Consider the following 19,886-nt stretch of genomic DNA (forward strand, 5'->3'; position numbering starts at 1 on the left):
AACCCTGCCATTGGAAAGAGGAGCATTTTCCCTATCCATAGATGTATGATTTGGCCATAATAAGGTCAAGGTCAAGTTCAAGGTCAAATATGAATTTATAATTAAAATTGATTATCATTAATTACTGTATCTACAAATCCTTCTGTTTAATCATCTTCCCTTTATTCATTTGCTTAGATTTTTTGTACATATGATCTCAATAAGGTGGTGAATGAGCTCAGTGAGCATTTTCTCCTACCCGTATAAATCGTTGATCAAAGATGCAAAAATCATAAATCATAATTTATATTCTCCTTTTCTTCATTACAATTTACTCAGCCTAGTAACAGACACAATATTTCTGACACTGGAAATACATACCCCCAGGTCCCTAGATGTTCCTAGATACCAAGAAAATGCAAATTGACCTTGCAGAAGTGGAGCAATCTTCCATTTACTTAGGCATGTACCTTTAGGCGAAAACGGTAAGCACTTACACTTACTTTTTTTTTGTAAAGTGCCTAGGGCTGCTACGGTCATGAAACCTTATAATGAACCTTATAATAAAATAATTGCAATAAAACGATTTAATTGCCTCATTTGGCTTATATCTAGTGTAATAAAAAGCCTTTGCTCACTCACTGTGCTGCGTTACAACGATAGCGCCGGAGCGCCTGTACAGTTCCACAGGGTTTTGCACACACAATGAAACCACATCCAACTTCTCAACGACCTGTCCTGCACAGAGATTCAAACTATTCAACAGGCAGCTCGATCTGAATCTACATCATGCCATAGTGAACGATGGCTACATTCTAACGAGTCAAGCTGGAAGAGGAGAATAATCCATCACTTGATTATTTCATTATTGTATCAGGATGACGTTCAACTTGCGTTCCACTGTCAAACATCTCTGTCCAACGAGGGAGTAAACTGACTACATCATTTTCTCAAAACGTATTGATACATATTATTGTTTCCCCCATTTTTTTGGTCTTTTATAAATAAGAAGTGAACATTTGTTGAAAAAAGTTGAATAGTTTAATTTCAGTGTCTGCGCAGCCTTGTTTATTCAGCGTGAACAGCCATAAAATGGTATGGTTTCCTAATGCAGAAAAGATAAGTCTTCTAAATGTCTGATAACTACATCATTGCATAACTCCTAAATGTTCAGACAAGCTTAATATTTTGTTATTTATTGCGATACTCCATATATACGCTTGATTAAAATGTATTGACGCATTTTCTAATTTGTTGGCGGATGGCCCGGGTTTGGCACATATTTTGTCCCTCTTGGGCAGAGCCGTTTAGCGGGCTGTGATGTACAAGTGTAGAGAGACAACTCTGCATAAGATTGTGACATGTGTCATGATGTTCTGCCAGGCTGTCATGACAAAATAATGATGGAAATACCATAATGCTTTTTTTTAAAGGAATGCACACGCTCACACGCTCATTCACTGTCACACACACAAACACACATACACACTTGGACCATTCAGTGCTCAGAATTGGTGCATTAGGCCTTCGCTTTCATCACACTCGGCAGCTGTGAATAGACATTTAATGTTCCCCTTTTTCCCGTGTTTGACTTCTTGGCGTTAGGCGTCTAGTCTACTTAAAAGGGCTTATTCTGATGGAATTCCCTTTGGAGCTTCTCCGATTGGCTAGAATGAGGAGCCTCTCTCCCTTTGGAGCTTCTCCGATTGGCTAGAAGGAGGAGCCTCTCTGTGAAAGATATGCTAAAAAATTTTTATAAAAAAAAGTCTTAAAGAATACAAATGTTTTACTTTTATCGAAAATCACAGTGTCGATTTGTGTGTGTGGGGGGGGGGGGGGGGGTGACAGTGGCTTAGTAATCGTCTGGTAATCTAAGCAGGTGGGCAGCTTGCCTGGCTACCTCCGCCGTCGGTGTGTGAATGTATGAGTGAATGGGTGAATAAGGGGCACAAGCTGTGAAGCACTTTGGATAAAAGCGCTTTATAAATGCAGTCCATTTACCATTTGTGCACTGTCCATTCACTAGTCTACGCTTTGTACACTCGTTTAATTCACAGATTTACAGGACAACGTTGGTTCTATTGGGAACATAACCGTCCACATGCTTAACCCTTTCACTAACACACTACAGAAGGTTTACCTTTCACTACCACACTACAGACGGTTAACCGTCTGTAGTGTGGTAGTGAAAGGGTTAACCGTCTGTAGTGTGGTAGTGAAAGGGTTAACCCCGTTGTCATGAGGCAGTGAAAGGGTTAACCATGTGGTAGTGTGGTAGTGAAAGGGTTAACATGCACTCACACTGCCTCCTTACTGTAGGAAGGAGTGCATAGCTAGAGCTGTAGGTAATGGGAGCTCTTCAAATAGTCTTTTCATCTCACATATTTGAAAGTAAAATCCGGTCTTTTATACAATCAAATATCCCATTATTCTTTATTTCATCAAATGGAATATATCTGCGTGAGGGCTTTGTTGTTCAAACCTCAGATCATGTTGAAGGTCGTGTTTTCAATTAACTCTTAGCTCTCTCTCCTCTCTCTCCTCCACCACCCCCCCCCCCCCCCCCCCATGCCGTGCATCGTATTGACCATATCCGCACGTCCATTTTGTGTCCACGTGTCCATTTTGTCATGCTCAGGTTGGGATTCCTTTCCACCCTAGGGTGGAAAGTAATCCCAACCTCCCTACCCCTGCATGACATCGGATGCCGCCGTGTGACTATGGTTGACTGTTTTCCTCATACAAGTTAGTAAACGGACAAAACCTCATCAACTGGACACTGTCCTCTGAAAATACAGTGGAGTTACACGGTCACTCACAAGGACAACAAAACACACAAAATGTGTTTAAAAAAACATTTGTCTTCAAGAGGAGCAGACCAAACAAGACGTCTCAGCGCATGGCTCTACCCGTTCGGGTAGGCACACAGGCCGCGCATTCTGCTCCCCGGAGAAAAAGGAAAGCATCCTAACCCCGTGTGGCGGGAGTTCATTATCCTCCTCCGTTAGCCCCGAATAGCTAACGAAGGCGTCGTTAGAATAATTAAAAGTTGTTGTTCTCACCATGTTAGTGATCTCCGGGTAGGCGGACTCCACCAGCACCCCCCTGTTGGTGGAGACATAGTCCACCAGCTCGTTGAGCGTGGCCCTCTTGATCTCCTTGCTCTTCAGGTCGGTGACCGAGTCTATGAAGTCAAACAGCATGCAACACTGCTCCAGCTTCTGGGTGAACAGTTCCTGCTGCTCTGTGGAAGGGGCATCTGTGAGTAGGGAGTAGAGAGAGAGAGAGAGATAATTAGGCCTGTAGTTCCCAAAGCAGGGTCCCGGACCATCCGGGGACTCCCTGGGATCCTGGAGAGGGTGTGTGTGTGTAGATGGCTTACAGCTCAATTGTTGAGTGGTTTAATTAGCCTGCTATTCGCTAGAGGTTTACAACACAAGGAAACGGACGTGATTTAATTGTAAAAAAAAAAAATCACTCCGGTTTCCTTCATCCGCCGACCTGAGAATCGATGAGATGTGGATATGCTCTCCACTGGCACATTTATGAATTTGTATCAGTCATGTTACTCCGTGCCAGATATCCCCAGGCAATACTGGTCCTTTTACGAACAGGAATAAAGATATATTTGCACTACAAAAACAAATGGCATTGGCAGTGTTGTAAAAAAAATTCAAAGATGAAGTACTAAATAAACAGCCTAAAAAACTCAATATAGATATGTTTGGCTGCACACACACACACACACACAGAGACAGTCCAGTCATTCCAAGCTTTGATCGTAAAGCCTTTTATGGATTAGACAGTGAGTAGTGGAGGGTTATTAGAGCTGTCAAACTTGACCCCATCTGGGCTATTAACAGCATGTGGCAGCCGTCCAGAAACGCAGTGGCAATGTACGGACAGTGGTGTTCCAGTCTGCAGCCACCGGCAGGCAGCGCGATACCAGGAACACACGTGCGTGTGTGTGTGTGTGTGTACTAACTAACATTGCAGGTCTGATTTACAATCACTCAGGACACCCAACACCCCGCGGGTTCAGACTGAGGTTACGCAAATGTAGACAACATGCACACCACCATGTTGACTCTAAGGGGTATAACAAGGTCAATGACAGGGCTGGTAAATTTTGGTGTTTGAATAAATATTTTAAATACTTTCCTCCAATAATACATAAATGAAAAAGTCCGGTAGACTTTAATTGTTTCTACCGAGTTCACAGTGAAATATTAATGTCCCAAAAATTACTTGACCTAGGCTTGATCGGTGTCCAGGGCCTCGAAAAACAATGAAATTGACCCATCTCAAAACCCGCCCTCTACCCGCGGACCAGCAACAGTTGTGAATGAAGGATCAAGAAAAGAGGGCGGAGTTGTCTGTTGATGAGATCATCAAGAGATTCTCGGTTCTCTGGCATCCAGTGTTTGGAGGAAATCGTTCATATTAACAACTATTTATTTATCGATTGATTGCTCCATCCAGGATTTTCAGAATTTCCCTTTAAAAAGAGGAAGTTATAATTTAGGTTGCAGTTGAGGTAATTTCCATTTGACAAGACCTTTAGAATAATCATATTCTATTCCTTTAATTCAGTGACCTTTAGATAATTTATTAATAAATAATAATTCTACCAAACAGATTTTTAGAGATTAAGGCTAATGTAATTTAATAGTTTCTTATCGTCAAAATAGCCTACGGAAATACCAAAGCCAACAATGCATTTCTTCTACTTACAAGTAGAAAAATACACTGCAACCCCCCCCCCCACCCCCCAATTTGTTAGTGTTTTGTTTAGTCTGTATTGTACTATGTTTGTGCGTTTTGTCTGTATTGTACTGTATTTATCTTGTTACAAACTATTAATACAAAAAATATATATAATAATAAAATAGCCTATGAAAATACCAAAGCCAACCATTTCTAGAAAAAGTTGAAAATTACACCGACCTTATGCTTTAATAACTCATAAAATATATAATAATAATGCTAAGGAAAAGTACAACATAAACATTTAGAAAATCAGCAGCGTAAACCCCCCCCCCCCCACACTTTTCGTCGCCGGTGGATGATGTAGTTTCCCCGTCACCAGACAGACCCACCATCACAACACCAGCTCCATTTTCAGGTATATTCAAGTATTTTCTTGAGCAGTTTGACTTGTAGATGGAAGATACTGGAATGTTCTTACCCCTTACTCAAAGTAAAACCTCTGTTTTACTCCAATGTTTCCATAAACAATTTACAAAGCTACAGCTAAACAGTCACATGTCAAAAGGTCAAAGGTTTTGCGATCATACACACAGTCAGGCCTTTTGTTAACTTTTTGATTGGGCCTCAGAAGTCAGATTCTCTCGTGGACGTGACAGAAGTGTGGTTGTGTACGTGTCGTTGCCAGAGTAGCCGTGAGATCTATATTCAACACAGTAACGAGCGGTGATGACGGCACCTCTTTCAGAGCCTATCAGAACTCATTCAGAGCCTCCTGCTAGAGACCGGCTGAGCCACAGTATAAACACAACTCTAATGTAATGTCTCCATGTAAGAGCACTGAGCTCTTGAACTGAGCCATCCCATTCCAGAAGCAAAGTCAAATATTAAATATCATGTGTTACTGTATTTACATGCAACCGACTGGTACATGAGAAAAAAAACAAAGGCTCAGTCATGAACAAGACAGTATGTGTGAGTGTGTGTGTAGGTGTGTGTGTGTGTGTGCGTAGCAGCTGGATGCGAGCCCACTGCAAGCAAGGCCAGTGTACCTCAGCTGGCCTCATCCCTCAACTCAGAGGTGAGCAGGAATGCACTGCAGCTACTTTTCGAAGAAATCTGTTGCTGATCTTTTCAAGAATGTGCACGCTTCCAGACCAGCACCATAGCCTGTGGTCTAACTCAGGTACATTTTGAAGGAAATAATAGACGTTTTACTCTTTTGAAATGATCAGTGTAGTCTATTCTGTTTTGCGGCTGGATCCAGCGAGCAACAAGCCAGCACAGAGTTTGTGATGGCGGATAATTCAACTTTCTTTGGCCATTTTTTTTTTTTTTTTTTTTTTTTTTTTAAAGCCTAGTGTTTATTTAATATAGCCTAAATTATATAATTAAGAAATACTGACTGGCAATCAGAGCTAACCATATGTAGACTATATAGGCTAGTTGGGAGTCTGCCTCATATATTAAAAGGCCACTCTAGAATTTGACCTGCTGATATACCCAGTTTGACACAGTATGACAGTCAGTAAGCTACTAGGCAACGTACACTGTATCTTAGAAGAAGATACACACCATATTATGTAATATACATCCACTGGATTAACCACGCCCAATCGCCCATAAGGTCAGTGACAGCGGTAGGCCTTAGTTGCATATATGTGCCATTACACCGCCATTTTGTTACCAGCTTAACCTTTTCCTGGACCAGGAAGAACCCCACAGTGCTCTAAATTTGGATTTGTGCTCCTACATTCTTCTCTTTGGAAGGAAAACCCTGTAGTGTAGTATAGCCCTGCTCTGAACACATGACACGACTCAGCCCCTTGTGGAGCCATTCACAACACATAACACAAGACACGACTCAGCCCCTTGTGGAGCCATTCACAACACAAGACACGACTCAGCCCCTTGTGGAGCCATTCACAACACATAACACAAGACACGACTCAGCCCCTTGTGGAGCCATTCACAACACATAACACAAGACACGACTCAGCCCCTTGTGGAGCCATTCACAACACAAGACACGACTCAGCCCCTTGTGGAGCCATTCACAACACATGACACGACTCAGCCCCTTGTGGAGCCATTCACAACACATAACACAAGACACGACTCAGCCCCTTGAGGAGCCATTCACAACACATGACACGACTCAGCCCCTTGTGGAGCCATTCACAAGACAAGACTCAGCCCCTTGTGGAGCCATTCACAACACATGACACGACTCAGCCCCTTGAGGAGCCATTCACAACACATGACACGACTCAACCCCTTGTGGAGCCATTCACAACACATGACACGACTCAGCCCCTTGAGGAGCCATTCACAACACAAGACTCAGCCCCTTGTGGAGCCATTAACAACACATGACACGACTCAGCCCCTTGTGGAGCCATTCACAACACATGACACGACTCAGCCCCTTGTGGAGCCATTCACAACACATGACACGACTCAGCCCCTTGTGGAGCCATTCACAACACACAGTTCAATAACCATTTGGTCAATGAGTAATGGAGTCTCATATTGTATTAATTTATACCGTATCCTAATCAAACACACAAAACACACACACACAGAGACACAAACAAACATTCCAATGCCACAGGCAGAGTGCTGGCGATGTAAAGGGAGTGGGGGCAGGGGGGGGGGGGGCTAGGCGTGGTGCACAGCTTCTCATTGAGAGGTGACACATTTCTGCATTATGCAACCACATGAGCGCAGCATGGCATGGGGGGAATGCACAGACGGGCCAAAGAATTCCCTGCCGAGTTTCACACCTAATGAAAATGTGCCAGCGGTGTCGAGGGAACGACGCGGTTTCTGACGCAACAGAACACCAGAAACGGCTCCGACCCGCCGGCCGTGGCGGTCAGATGAATCAATGGCCCGACTACATTCACTGTAACTGGACCGAGCCCGTTTGTTCAGCGTCCAGCATCCCATAATGTCACTTTTCAAATGATCTAAATTGCCCTTAGAGCAGGATTGTAAATTATAGAGCATCAGCTGAGGGCGAACTGGAACAGGCAGGCAAAAGACGAGCCGAAAGACCATGATGCATCAGACCTGAATGTGTGGGTTAGCGTTAGTTACATAACAGTAGTGGCTGCCCCCAGCCACCTCGCCTCCTGCTCCCGCTCCTCCTCCTCCCACCCAGTGGAGCAGGAATCCTTATGGCGTGCTGTACACACACACACACACACACACACACACACACACAGAGAGAGAGAGTTCACATTCCTGCTTTGTAAGCACAGAAATCAGCATGCTGCTGCAGCCTCGTCTGGGGCTGGGCTTCTCCGCTGAGGGCAGGGGGTGCCGGATTCCAATCTTTATAGGGTGCAGTGGTGTGACGTGTGCACGGTGTCTGATGTCAAACCTGCACAGGATGGGTGTGTGTGCGTTACCTGGACAATGAGGACGTTCATGGAGTAGCGTCTGAGACTAAGTGTTTTGGAGTACGGCACTCCTCCGGAAAACAGTGAAATGTGAACATCCAGGCGCGTTTGTTCCCCCTCTCTCTCTCTCTCTCTCTCGTGCACACTCCTCTCTCTTTGCCATAGCAACAGAGGCTAGTACATGTTTGAATACCATTAACTTTTTTTCTCACAGTGACACATACTTTGTGTAAAGCGAGTAGCGAGTAACTACTGTACGGGATTACAAAACGTAAAAGCATCTAGGGGCCATTTTTCTTGTCCATTTTATTGGAAAGAGTTATGTAACAGGCTGCATCAGTCTTACTCCAAAATGCACTAACGCAGCACTTAAAACCTAATGCTTAAAAGTGTGTGACTTAGTGTTATGTAGGATACGGTTTACAAGACCCGTGGTGGTCGGCCAGTGAGCAGACAGCAATTGCTAGGGGCAGAAACAGGGGAGTGCCAAGCAAATCCAATATGTTGACTATTCGTGTAAACATGAATAGCAATTGCTCCTCGAACCATATTGTTTTGAAATATTGTCATTGCGTCAGTACTTTAAGACTAGGCTAATAAAGACAACAAGGTTTTGCATGTTAGCACTGCAACACTGTGGCCTAGTTATGTCCCCGGAACGACAGTGTCCGTGGACGAGGACGTAGACCCTAACTCAAATAGCTTTCATTCAAATCTTCTCAAATTTGCGGTGCGCATTCATGGCCCCTAGAGGAAGAACGCTATAGATTCTGGTGAAACCATGACCTTTCCTCTAGCGCCACCATCAGGCCCAATAGCGAAGGGCCTAGTTCTTTTGGTGTGATCATTTGTATGTTTGAAATTGTAAGTTGCCTCGTGTTTATTGTAACAGTGAAAAATAAAAAGGAAACACTGGGCCGGGGCTAAATCCACAAAGAATGGATTGCACGGAGCAAGTTGCACCCTTACTTACAATTCATTATGAATTGAAAATGGGGGACCCTGATGTAAACAAGACAAAAGTCTTTCTCTGGTCTGCATCCCCTTAACAATTGTGTGTATTGAGCCGTACTGTATTGTACCCATTCTGCAATCTGGGTGTCTACAACTGCTTCCGTTCATCCTGATTCCACCACGTGGCCAATGCTTACAAATGCACTATGCGATTCCCACCAAACTTGACAAATGCGTTTGCCTTATACTAGCAAGGAGGCCTGTGAAGTTCCGAGACATCCGACTTCATGGTGGCGCTATTCTCATACAACTAAACACATTAACTACTCCTCAATAGCTCGGAGTAGGGGCGAGGTCAAACGGTGGGTTGAGGCTTTGGAGTCATTCGGGGATATACCTGCAGTCAGCCACCGAATGTCTAGTGTTTAAACCTACATAGTTACTACACAAGCTATGATCAAAAAAGGCTTTGATAGTAGGCTACATTGAGTATTGTCTGTGAGCTTCCTGAAGGAGACCTGGACTCTCTATTCATTGGGAGTCTATTCATCTGGGAGTAGAGTTGACCGAGCCTTTGAGACGGACTCTGACACAGAGATGCTTTCTTGTACACATTCTTAGAGAGTTGCTTTACAAAGACGAACATATTTCCGCCAGCGGGACAATCTAGATGGAGTGTGGGGTGATAACAAAAGGAATGAGACGTTTGAGAGATTAGATAGAGGCCTACCAGCAAGGCTGACACGGTGCGCTACGTGGATTTCCTTTCAGTGGAAATAAAAACATTCCGCCTCCTTCCAGAGGGAGAGAACGACACCTTAACTCATTGAGCGCCACACTCTTTTCCCATCTTTACTCAATGGCGGGGCGGCAGCGTTATTGACCATTTTAGTGATGTTTTGCATCGTGTGTTCTGTATTATAGCTATGGAGACAATAGTGTGGCTCATTTGACAGGCATTGTTCATAGTCCAACAATGTCTAATGTGGTGGAAGATATTATCATGTCATTATACAGGCTGTATTACAATATGTATTCTATTAGAGGCCAGATGCTGTGGATCACACGATGTGTTTCTTCAGAGCCATAACATAGCTTGTGGGAACTGCTCTGTTTTCCTTTCAGGATAGCCATAACATAGTCGTAGTATTGATCATTCTAACCACCATCTTGTCCTTTCCTTGTTATTTTCCATTATCCTACGTCATATTTATGTATTAATTGTATGTTCAACCAGACATCGTTCTCACTTCTCGGTCAGACATTTTGTGTTACATGTTGTCTCTGGCTGTGAACTGAGCATTTTTCCTTGTATGGCCATACAGGAATAAATCTATCTAATTTTTATTCAACTTTGGACTCAGAAAATTGGCTCACATTATCTATTAGTATTATAACGACACTAACCAGTTAATTTCTACATACTGTAGTTTGTGTGCTATTACACGCTAAACATCGCCCCTTTCCAAAATAATCAAGTATTTTTTCATAGATCATAGATTGCATATATCGCGTTATATGCAATATGCCCAAATCGAGACCTAGGGAGATCCGGCTGAGTGTTTAGAACAGGGATCAAAGGATCAAAACCTGGTATGGCGCTGAACCGCTGGCGGCGAAACCCGACTACGACTATACTCGGGTTTGGCGCAGAAAGTGTTAATCTTAACAGGAAGAGGGGGAAAACCTCATTACGGTGTAAATTGACCGTGTTATCTTGGCATCACAGCTAAATCTAAAACTAAATAAGTACGGTACGCCGAGGCCACCACAGGCAAATAACTCCCCTGTATTGCCCACTGCCACCTTCCATTGATTAGATAATTGAGTGATTTAGCTGACGCTTTTATCCAACTTACAAGTTCTATACGACAAGTCAGCAGGAAGGGTACAACTCTTTCAGCTGAGTAACAATGTTCATCAAACAGTGTTGAAACTTGGGCGCTGCAGTGTTGAGTGCAAAGTAGTAGAGACATTAGTATAGTAGGTAGTAATATAGGCAAGGAAGAGTATTTATTCCCCGGGTGCAGCCCATGTCTGCTCCCGGCTGCCCTTGGGGGGAAAGGATGACGAGATGGGTCAAGCGCATAGAAGAAATGTCATCAGCGACCCGCCCCCCCACAAGAAAATGCATGTGTGTGTGTTCCTGTGTCACCCATCTTGCATACGTGTGTTCATTGCATGACTATGTTGCAATGTGTGCTACGAATAAAGACTTCTTCAAGTCCAGTTGAATCTTAATTATATGATGTTAATGTTTTATTTCATACACACGCACTTATACTTCCATACCATGTAGTGATGCAGCGATGTGAAAATTGTGGCCGATACCGATAACCGATATTAATATTGCTGTTCTGGCCAATACCGATATTTACCGATGTCGATATCTCTGTATAGAAAACACTTTTTTATGATAATCAAATAAAGAGCTATTTTCCAAAACGCATAATTTTTTAAACTTTTGTAACTTCTTTTCAGAAATTACTGATATTTTTAAACTATGTAAGGCCAAAACATGTAAAAAATTAAATTAAATATCGGCCCTATCCGATACCGATGTGGAAAAAAAAACTGCCAAATCGTCCGATATATCGTGCATCACTCTAATACCATGCAATATCTACGCTATTAGAGAAGGATTAGGCCTAATTGTGGATGTGTGCTACTGCTAACCTTTGAGGGTTAACTCATTCAGCGCTATGGGTCGTTGTTTACCTTCTGGGTAGAATGCCATCGCTTTGTTCAATGGGGAGAAAGTCAAACTTGCGAGTGCTTAAAATATATGAAATATTATAGCTATGGATCTAATAAAACCGTCGAATATCAGTGAGTTGCTTCTGGTCAACATGCAAAAAACAGAGTTTTTTCATCCGTACATTTCCGTTTTATACCGTTTTGAATATGAGTATAGTTTGGGTGATTTTTAGTAATCCCAGGAAAAGACACGAAAATAGCCCTTTATCGATCGCGATAGAAAAAAATATCAGATCAACGCAAGATTGGATATATAGTGTCCTTGCCTTGTCTCTGATGTAATGCAAAAAAAAGTAATCCCATTATCTGATCGCCATTCCAAGTACTGGTCGCGGAGGTCCGTCCCACGTTGTCCGGCATTGCATATGAACGAGGGGGGGGGGGGGGGGGGGGCTAGTTGATGCGTCTTGCCGGAGTATTTAAACCCCGCCCGCACGGCTCAGCCCAGAAAACAAACTACATTGTTTCAAATGGAGTGCAATACCGGCTGAAAGGCGTAGGCGGCTGTATTTGCCCTTTGCGAGCTCAGACCCATTCCCAATGATAACATCAGGCTGGATGGATGAAAAATGAATGGATATAGCTAATAAAAGAAATAACGATTAAAACCCGAGATTTCTCATGATTGGCACTCAACGCATGGCGAGTTAACCCGACTTTTTCCATGATCGGCGCTGAATGAGTAAAAGGCATGAGGGTTAAAGGCATCCAAACAAAAATAAGTGGGTTAGGATGGTCATGTTTTCATAGTAGTCAATTGACTGAGCTCTTGATACGAGGACTAGCTTATACTAAGAGCGAGTTTTTAAATTGTAATTGCTGTATTTGGTGGCTATAAATAGTTTGTTTACATAGATAATGTTTGTAAACATTGGAGTAAAACAGACATATATTCCAATTTACAATGAAAATTCCAAATAACTCAAGTGTATTTTCAAAGCCTAAAATGCACACCAAAAGCTTCAGTCACCAAAAATGTAAATCTGTGGTCCTCAAGCACTTCCATACTTGATTCACATTGGAATACAGCCCAGCCGCGTGACACTGGTCGGTATACTGGGTCGTGTTCCAGCATGATTAGAGTATGGAAAGACTTTGAGGGCTGCAGATTTTAGTTTTTGGTGACTGAAGCTTTTGCCTGCGTGTTTTTTGTCTAGTGACCCAATTTATTGCTTGTTTGACGCTTACCGGCTCCCTCGGAACCAGGCGTCGGGCCAGAACTCTAACCACGGGTCTCAGTGAGTAAGCTAATGGCATAGCATCAACTACACCACTAGAAAATATTCCATACAACTTAATGTCCAAAAATACAAACTACCCCTTTAACCAATTGCAAATCAGAATATAGGGTTGTTTTAGTCCAGTGTTTATAAATATTACCAAACCATTGAGCAATAACTATTAGAAACTCATATGTACCTGTTCTCTAGTGTTAGTCCTTGCATCAAGAGCCCAGTCGATGAGCTGGAGAACGAAAATACATATTCTCCTTACCATTTTCTATGGTACTACCCATTTCTTTACATTTAGAGTACAACACTACTGTATTGATTGACTTATGAGAAACCCTGCCCTCTTTTCTAGATCCTCCCTTCACAACTGTTGTTTCCCAGAGGGAAGAGACTGTTGTGATTGGAGGATGAAGGCAAGGTTTGAGATGGGTTAAGTCAGTGAACCTGCCTGCTTTGGGCTGGCAACAAAGGCCAGGTTTAGATTTACTTCATGTTTCTAGGCAACAAGAACGCTGCCGGCTCATCACTTTTATTTTTGTCCACTTAACCATGTGCACATATACAGTAAGGTGCGGCTGAGTGGTGTAAAGATCTGAGCACTCTTCTACCACCGCAGAGACCCGGGTTCAATTCCCGGCGGTGGTACCTCCGGCTTGGTCTGTCATCCCTACTACAAACACAATTTGGCAGAATTCTGTGTTCGCAGGTGGGAAGAGGTTGGGGATACGAGCCCTAGTCGTTCGGGGCACCTGTTCAGCAGGGAGGAGATCCTGGGGAGATAGCGTGAACCTCCGCACACATTACACTCTCCCAGTGAAACTCCTCGCTGTCAGGTGAAAAGAAGCTGCAGGTGACTCCACACCACATGCATCAGAGGAGGCATGTTGTAGTCTACACCCTCCACAGACAGCAGGGCAGCGCAACGACCAGGAAGGGAATTGGCATAACGACAAAATTGGGATACAAAATAAAAAAGGCACACAAAAAAATAAAGTGGACATATACGCTACACATCTAGGAAATTATACATTAGCCATCAAGGTCAATCAATTTTGTATGAAAAACATACAAAGCCAATGTTCTTTTTCAAGGAGATTAGCTAGATATAGATACATTATCTAGCATTATTTGGTTTGAGAACATCCACATGAACAGAAAGGTCTCTCTAGTATCCTCTGCCATGGAGCTCAGCAACTGGAAATGAAAGACCTTCACACAGATACTAAGCTAACTGGTCTTACACAAAGCAAAAATGCCTGAGAGCCGCCCCCAGGGCCAAGAGGCATGGCAGTTAACTGGGAGTGACTGAATGTGAGCGATGAGTGAGTTAGTTAGTGACATTGCTGGTCTAAAGGTGCTTCCGATCTAAAGAACAGTGGTGTGAAAGCAGGGTGTATGAGGTGAACAGGGTTTCTTCAGCATAATTCTGTCTGTAGTGACTAGGGGTGTAAAGGTACACGTATCCGTACCGAACCATTTCACGCTGTACCGTCCTCCATTCTGTCTATCAGTGAGCTGGATGCAATCCTACCTGAAGGGTAGAGAACAGATGGTGGAGGTAAACGGTACCCTATCCCCCCCCCTCCCAGTGAGCTGTGGTGTTCCACAAGGAAGCATAGTAGGACCACTACTGTTCCTAATTTATGCAAATGACATGTCGTCAGCTTGTGACTGCAACTTGTTCCTGTTTGCGGATGACTAAGCCCTGCTGGTCTCTGACAAGAACAAGTTACAGGTTGAAAAGACCCTCGGCTCTGAACTAGGCAAAATCTGCACCTGGCTCGCTGATAAACTATCATTACACCTGGGTAAAACAGAGTCCATTCTCTTCGGTTCAAATAACAAACTCAGCAAGACAGATGGCTTCTCAGTTACAGTGGGTGACAATATTGTCACAAGGAAAGATGAAATTACATACCTAGGTTCCATCCTAGTGGCAAATCTTTCCTGTGACAAAATGACATCCAATGTAATAAAAAAAAGTCAACCAACGAACTAGATTCTTGTACCGGATCCAGGGAACAAACTTACCTTTTTGACTTACCAGCCATTTGGCTGGTAGATTTTAAAAACTACCAGCCGGGCAGATTTTTTACCAGCCAAAAATCCAATTAGTATTTATATTGTAATGTTTGGCCACTTTAAATCATTGAACAGAGAGAGAGAGAGGTAGATAGATAGATAGATAGATAGATAGATAGATAGATAGATAGATAGATAGATAGATAGATAGATAGATAGATAGATAGATAGATAGATAGATAGATAGATAGAGATAGATAGATAGATAGAGAAGGCAGGCCTGAAAACCTACCTGTTCAAAAAGGCCTTTGACTGTTAGCTTTTAATTTTATTGCGCTTTTGTTTTTAAATTGTCTGTTTATACTATGTTTTTAATTAACTATGTTCTATTTTTATCTTATTTTTATTCTGTATTTTATTTTATTTGTTTTACTAATAACTATTTTATTTCTATTTTTTTAACTGTTTTAACCATGTAGTGTAGCACAGTGGTTCCCAAAGTCGGGGTCGCGACCCAAAGGTGGGCCGCGAGCAGCCACGGGTGGGCCGCGAGATTATTTAAAAAAAATAAAAAAAAAATAAAAAAAAATAAAGAAAATATTTATTTTATTTTTTATTTTTTTATTTTAATTTTTTTTGTCAGGCCACTGAACTTAGAAGCAGGACAGGACAGTGTTTCTAGTTGTATTCTAAAATTTAATTCTATTGTATTCTAAAATGTGACTATATGGTTTTATATTAACTTAATAAATAAACAAAAACGAAAAATCTACTTATTTCAACGAACATTTCAAACTAAATAACAGATTATGCACATAAAACGCTGAAAACAACCGAAGCAACAATAGTATTTTAATGAGGCTATTATTATTATCATTATTATTTTGCAACAAGTTAGCCCTCTCATAAATAGCACATATAAATGAATAACTAACTTGAACTAACTTAATAGGATTGAAGTGATATTTGGCTTAAAAACTCGGTCACCTGGCAAAAAAAAAAAAAAAAAAAAGAAGCTAGACGATGTGCATTGGGCCGCGGCTCTCTGACGCCTCATTTTCTGGGCCCCGGCCTGAAAAGTTTGGGAACCCCTGGTGTAGCACTTTGGGATCCCAGTGAACAAAAAGTGCATTACAAATCCAATCTATTATTATTATTATTATTATTATTATTATTATTATTATTATTATTATTATTATTATTATTATTATTATTATTATTATTATTATTATTATTATGTGTGGCTGCCGCCCTGGCGGACATCTGTGCTCTACTGAGTGCACCTTTCTAGTCTAGAGAGAGAGCGCTGATTCCCCGTAGCTGAGCAGGGTTGCATTTTGTCAACACAAGTTGGAACCCTGGAGGAAGCGATATAAGGAAACGAATTGCCAATAAATGTGAAGTTATCTTTGAACCTGTTGCAGGGAATATGCCTCCACATATTTAGTCAAATCAAATGCGAAATAGTAAAATATCAGAGCACAATCAAAAACGCGATTGCAGGGTTTTCTTGTAGGCTAAAGAACGGGTGATGTAAGTCCTCATGTGCGTCTCATGTTACAAACTTGACCTCGTGAGCAGAGCGCATCTCATTTACATTTAAAGGTTCATTGTTTGTAAACATTAGAACGGACACGTGACACACACACAGTTTCAACTCACCACCGCCGCATCATATTGACACCGAGCACAGACGACCCATTACCTGCCGGCCGCGGTAGATGCAGTGTATTTTGTTAGCCGCCAGGTGGCGGGCAGACCTTAAATTCTAATCGCCAAAGAATAAATCTACAAGCCAATGGCGCTGGGCGTGTAACTATTTTGTACCCTGACCGGATCTCCTCTCTGGTAAACAAGAATACCCTGAAGACTCTGGCAGGAGCACTCATTCAAGGGTACTACGATTATGCTTGCACCTCATGGTACCAAAGCACCTCAAAGGCACTAAAAAACAAATTACAAACATCTCAAAACAAGCTAGTCAGACTACTACTTGACCTTACTCCTAAAACCCACCTCACCCCTGCCCACTTTGACAACCTAGGATGGCTTAGAGTAGACGACAGAGTACAGCAACTTGCAATGGGCCTGGTCTACAAAATACACTACACGACTAAGGTACCCATCGTACATGTCAAAATACTTCCCAAAGGTCAGTGAATACCACGACCACAACACCAGAGGGAGCTCCACAAATCATGTTAAACCCAGATTCGGCTCAAACAAGGGACTAGACACGTTTCGTAATTATGCCACATCAATGTGGAACGCCCTACCCACAGCTGTAAAGGAATGTGAATCACTACACACTTTCAAAACCACTCAAATAGCACCTACGAGAGACTGCAATTCGAAACTGGCCCCTGTAAATGTCCTAATCCAACCCCCTCCAATGTACAGTAAATTTTGTCCTAACCCGATAATACACGAGACCCTCTTCTTGGGACGTCTGTGTACCGAACGAATACAATGGTATGTTAACACAATCGGGGCCATTGGGGCCCGTCTAATCTCACTCTATGAAGCCAGCTTTTCATTACAAGGTTTCACTGTGTGCGTGAGGTTGTTTGTAGAGCTAAATATATATTTTACATTATTGCTATGTGTCCATTGTCATTGTCAATTGACAGTATAAACCTTCCCTTCAATATGCCATAAAGAAATAACTTTTTCATCAATACGTTCCCATTTTATAGTGTTGTGAATATGGACGTTATATCGGATGGGTCTAGGCAGGGTAATTCCTGCAAAGCTAGTTATAGGGCGCCGCTAAGCTAATAACGTTAAAACGATTGGCGTTTCGGCCCTACACAAGCTAGAGTTAAAAATCAAAATGCATATGATCGGTATCATGGTCGACCATGAATGCATGAAAGGGGGGGGGGGGGGCGGGAGAAGTAGTTTCTGATTATTGATTACCAATAACGGCATTCGTTATTACAACAACATACGCTGATCAGGGGGTTGGCTATGAGAACAAGGCCTGATCAAGCTGAAATTGACGTCAAATCGCTCTTACCTGTGGCCGGTTGGATTCCAAAAAGAATTTCCCAGTTATTGATCGCCATCTGGTAGATCGATATGTCCATTGGCTGATGCTATATTCCTTTACTGCATACTGAATTCGGCATCGCAATAAGTATTCCAGGCGATCGGTTGAAGCCATAGCTTCAGGCTAACAGAAAAGTTAACCCGGAATGAAAAAAAGTGACACCCGGTCTCCAACAGGGAAAACTGCATTATCGAGACAGCACCAATACCAGGATCTGGCCGGTACAGTACTGCACTTTCGGAGTCCAAATGTGCCGTTTCCAGCCAACATACAGCTCCGTGACATTGACTAGTAAAAACTAGTCCAATAACGTATACTTGGTTGGCCTCCAACGGTCGGATCTCAATAACGTATTATATACGTGGTTGGCCCCGAAACGGTTAACCACTAACGATTTTTTTCACAATCTAATATAAATAATTTTTTTTTTACCCACTTTTTCTCAATTTCATCGTTATGCCAATTCCCCCCTCCCCTTCCTGGTCGTTGCTCGCATGTGCCCCCCACTGGTCGGTCTAGGGAGTCCTGAAGTCTATCAGATGCTTCCTCCGTCACATAGGAGACAGCCAGCAACCTCTTTTCACCTGCCAGCGCGGACTCTCATTGGTTAAGTGTAACGCATGGGAGGTCACACTACCTTCAACATATCCCTTCTTTGTTGTGCAGGCGCCCTGACTGACCTGTAGGAGTCGCTGTTTACAACGACCAGAATACCACCCCGCCGGCTTCCCGCTGACTGCCAATTGAGCCAGTATGACGGCCGGCCAAGCCGGAGGCAACGCTGACAGCCGGATTCGATACCGGTGTCTCTTGCATTGGTGATGAGCGCTTAGACCGCTGCGCCACCCAGCCGCCACAATCTAATATAATTATTATAATTTTTTTCTTTTCTTTACAAGTCGATTATTAATTTCAATATAGAATATTCGTTGACAGCCCTACAAGTACAATTAGTTACTGCACACTACATCACCCCTGAGTGGAACATGGAAAGCCAAACTTTCCCCCACTGTACCGAAAACCCGTACCGAACCGTGACTTGAAAACCGAGGTACGTACCGAACCGTGGTTTTTGTGTACCGTTACACCCCTAGTAGTGACATTACCTTAGCTGACAAAAAACAACAAGAGTCACTTCCAAAACAACAATATGACAGAGCCTCTTGAAAAGATCTGAAAAAACACAGGAAGTAGGTTCCAGGTAACACAGGAACGAGCGCACACACACACACACAGTGGCTTTTATTTACATTACTAATGTTCATGGAAGAAATCCAAACAATGCTGGCTCAGATTTGAAGACCTTCTAAAAAACAGGGTAATAAAGCAACTGAAAAAGGTGCAAACGCGCTCGCTCTTTAGAAACACTGGATCTCGGCTGTATTCGTGTAGCATCCTAGCAACCATACAAGATGTACAGCCACGACCAGCAAGGCTTTATTGCACTGTTCCATTAGAGAACAATACAGACCTCAGCCAATTGTAAATGGCTAGGCTTAATTGATGAGCTGTGTTCATCAAAGAATTCATGAGGCATTTTTACTGCACTATCCGATTTTATTTAAGATAACGACCTGAATGAGGCAGGGGGCATGTTCATTTATAGACATAATATATCATGGCTGAACAACTTGAACAACACAGCGATCATCCATGAGTTAACAATGCTTGCTAATGCATAATGTTAGCCAAGCACAAAAATACAGCGTGCATGCATGACAACTGTAATTTCGATTGAATTTCGATTGTAATCATAATTAGTAGCAACTAGGGCTG

The 19,886-nt window shown here is 42.6% G+C and overlaps 1 protein-coding gene across 1 annotated transcript in view; it reads right to left on the reverse strand.

Annotated features, from left to right (window-relative positions):
- Positions 1-19,886, reverse strand: part of ppp2r5a (protein phosphatase 2, regulatory subunit B', alpha isoform) — a 108,436-nt gene that overhangs the window by 48,935 nt on the left and 39,615 nt on the right. Inside the window, exon 2 of the mRNA XM_084315168.1 lies at positions 3,042-3,238. Coding sequence (XP_084171294.1) covers positions 3,042-3,238 — 197 coding nt within the window. The remainder of the gene's footprint in view (positions 1-3,041; positions 3,239-19,886) is intronic.

The sequence above is a fragment of the Notolepis coatsorum genome, assembly GCF_963971535.1.
Source record: "Notolepis coatsorum genome assembly, chromosome: 5".
NCBI lineage: Eukaryota > Metazoa > Chordata > Actinopteri > Aulopiformes > Paralepididae > Notolepis > Notolepis coatsorum.